Below are 2,154 nucleotides of genomic sequence, written 5' to 3' on the forward strand. Positions count from 1 at the left end.
CCCCCACCCCACCCCCCCGCCTTCCTCCCTCCTCCCGGGCGGCCTCCAGGGCGGCCTCGGAGGCCAGTCTCTGCAAGTGCAGCACCTCCTGCCGGCTCTGCTGCTCCTGCGCGCCCTGTGCGCCCCGAGCCTGAAGCTGGACCACCTCCTGGCTCTTTCTCTGGTTCTCAGCCTCCAGCATGTTCACCTGCGAGTGCCAGGTGACACCGATGGGGTCGCGGGCCCTTCCCGGACCCCTGCCTCTGCCCGCATGTCCTGGGGAAGGGGCCTTCCTCCTGGGCAGCCCCCCCACTCAGGCCAAGTCCAGTTCTGGGCGATGGGGGAGGTGGACAGTGAGGGTGCCCTCCAAGACCATGCGCTTGGAGCTGACCGCCTCCTGGAGCTGCTCCTCTCTGAGGCCAGGCACCCTGCGGGCAAGGAGCGGGCTGGGCTCCTCCCTGGCTCTCACGGGGGCCCTGGCCCGACACACTCTCTGTGCCTCAGTGTCCTCATCTGGAAAGGATGGTGCTAGACCTTCCTCCCAGGAGGTCTGTGGGGGGTTAGAGGAAGGGGGCTGCAGCACATGCCTGGTCTGGAGGGAGCCCTGGACCGCGGTGCCTCTTGCACCCCGAGGACCACTCCCAGCCTGCAGAAGTTTGGCAAAACGGCTGCGATGCTTGGACGGGCCTCCCTGCCACCTTGAGGGGCATCTAGGCCCCTCCTCTGAGTGGTCTTGACACCGAGTGAATTCAGTGTAAGTGGCTCTTGACTTTGGAAGCTGAGACAGAGAGAGAAAGCTGCGCGGCTGGCCTCTGGGCCCCGAGGCAGCCATGCTGGGAGGAAGCCACGGGCCAGCGCCGGGGGAGGCGCCCAGCTGACGGCCATGCGGGCGGAGCCACCTGCAGGCGCCGCCGTCAGGTCCCCCTATAGGCTTGCTGGCGCGTGCACCGTCGGGCAGAGCCAGGGTGTCTGCTCTGTGCCCTTGCTGCATTCCTGACCTCAGAGTCCATGAGCGTCAAAGTGGTTGTTTGTAGCCATTAATTTTGAGGCTTGTCATCGGCACCCCATGGGGCAGACCCAGCCAAGGGTCTGAGCAGGGCCCTCCCGCTGGGGCTGCGAGTGTGGGGACAGAATGTTCCAAAGGCCCAGGCAGCGCGGCCCTGTCTTGGAGCTCACGCTCTGTGGTCCAGTGGGTGCCCTGGGGGGCACCTGGCTGAGTGGGGACCGGAGGGGGAGGGGGAGGGCCCGTCTCTGCAGGGGCGGGGCTCTAGGAAGGCCGCCCTCACCTGTCTGCCCAGCTCCCGGAGGGCGTCTGCGTGAGCCTGCTCCTCCGCCCTCAGGCTGGCCCGCAGCTCACAGGCCTCCTTCTGGGCCGCCGCCCGGGCCTCCTCCAGGACCAGCAGCTTCTGCTCCCCTTCGTCCTTGGACCTCTGAAAACTGAGCAGTGTCCCAGGCTAGGCACCGGCGTCTCCCGCAGAGAGACGCCCACCTCTCCCGGACAGAGGCCTCCCCGTGTCCTGGCTGCAGAGTGTCCCAAAGGCCGGCCTCCCTGGGGCTGCCTAGGTCCCCTAGGGCACACTGGGTCCGGGGGCCTGGCCGGCTCTGCCCCTCTCCGCACTCCAGACCCTCCCCCGCCCTTCTCCCCGCGCCAGCCACACTCCCGGGACCCCGTGTCCGGCCCCAGCCCGGCCCCTCCGATGCCCCTCGGCGAGGTGTGCAGTCTCGGCCTCGCCGTCCCTCCCGTGGGGGGCCCCCCAGAGCCCTGGACCAGGCCCCTCCGCCTCCCCTGCTCCCCAGCCCCTGGGACTTGCGTGGCCTGCGAGACAGATGGGAACGCACCGAGGGGCCTAGCGAGTCCAGCCAGCCCCCCGCCTGCCTCAGTAGCTCACGGGCGTCCCACACGCTTTGCCCCTGGGGTGGAGTTTGGGGCCGGGAGGGCCCCGCGACGGCTGCTCCACGGCTCGCACCTGGCCTTGTCCCGCTCGGCCCTGCGGAGGGCGGCCCGCAGCTCGGCGTTGGAGCTCTGCAGCACGGCCTTCTCATGGGCCTCGTCGCCCAGCGCCCGGCGGGCCTCGTCCAGCTGCGCCCGCAGCCCCTCGGCCTGGGGGGGGAGGCACGAAGCTGTAGGGGCCCCTGGGGGCCGCGCACCGGCCTGTGGCTCGGGTCCTGCTGCCC

General features: G+C 70.1%; 1 protein-coding gene across 1 annotated transcript in view; it reads right to left on the reverse strand.

Annotated features, from left to right (window-relative positions):
• The window catches only part of CROCC2 (ciliary rootlet coiled-coil, rootletin family member 2), a 56,694-nt gene that overhangs the window by 19,730 nt on the left and 34,810 nt on the right, over window positions 1–2,154 (reverse strand). Inside the window, exons 22-24 of the mRNA XM_077758291.1 lie at window positions 1,947–2,080; window positions 1,266–1,416; window positions 21–187 (exon numbers count right to left, since the gene is read on the reverse strand). Coding sequence (XP_077614417.1) covers window positions 21–187; window positions 1,266–1,416; window positions 1,947–2,080 — 452 coding nt within the window. The remainder of the gene's footprint in view (window positions 1–20; window positions 188–1,265; window positions 1,417–1,946; window positions 2,081–2,154) is intronic.

Source organism: Crocuta crocuta, unplaced genomic scaffold, assembly GCF_008692635.1.
Source record: "Crocuta crocuta isolate KB4526 unplaced genomic scaffold, BGI_CrCroc_1.0 scaffold290, whole genome shotgun sequence".
In the NCBI taxonomy this organism is placed as follows: domain Eukaryota; kingdom Metazoa; phylum Chordata; class Mammalia; order Carnivora; family Hyaenidae; genus Crocuta; species Crocuta crocuta.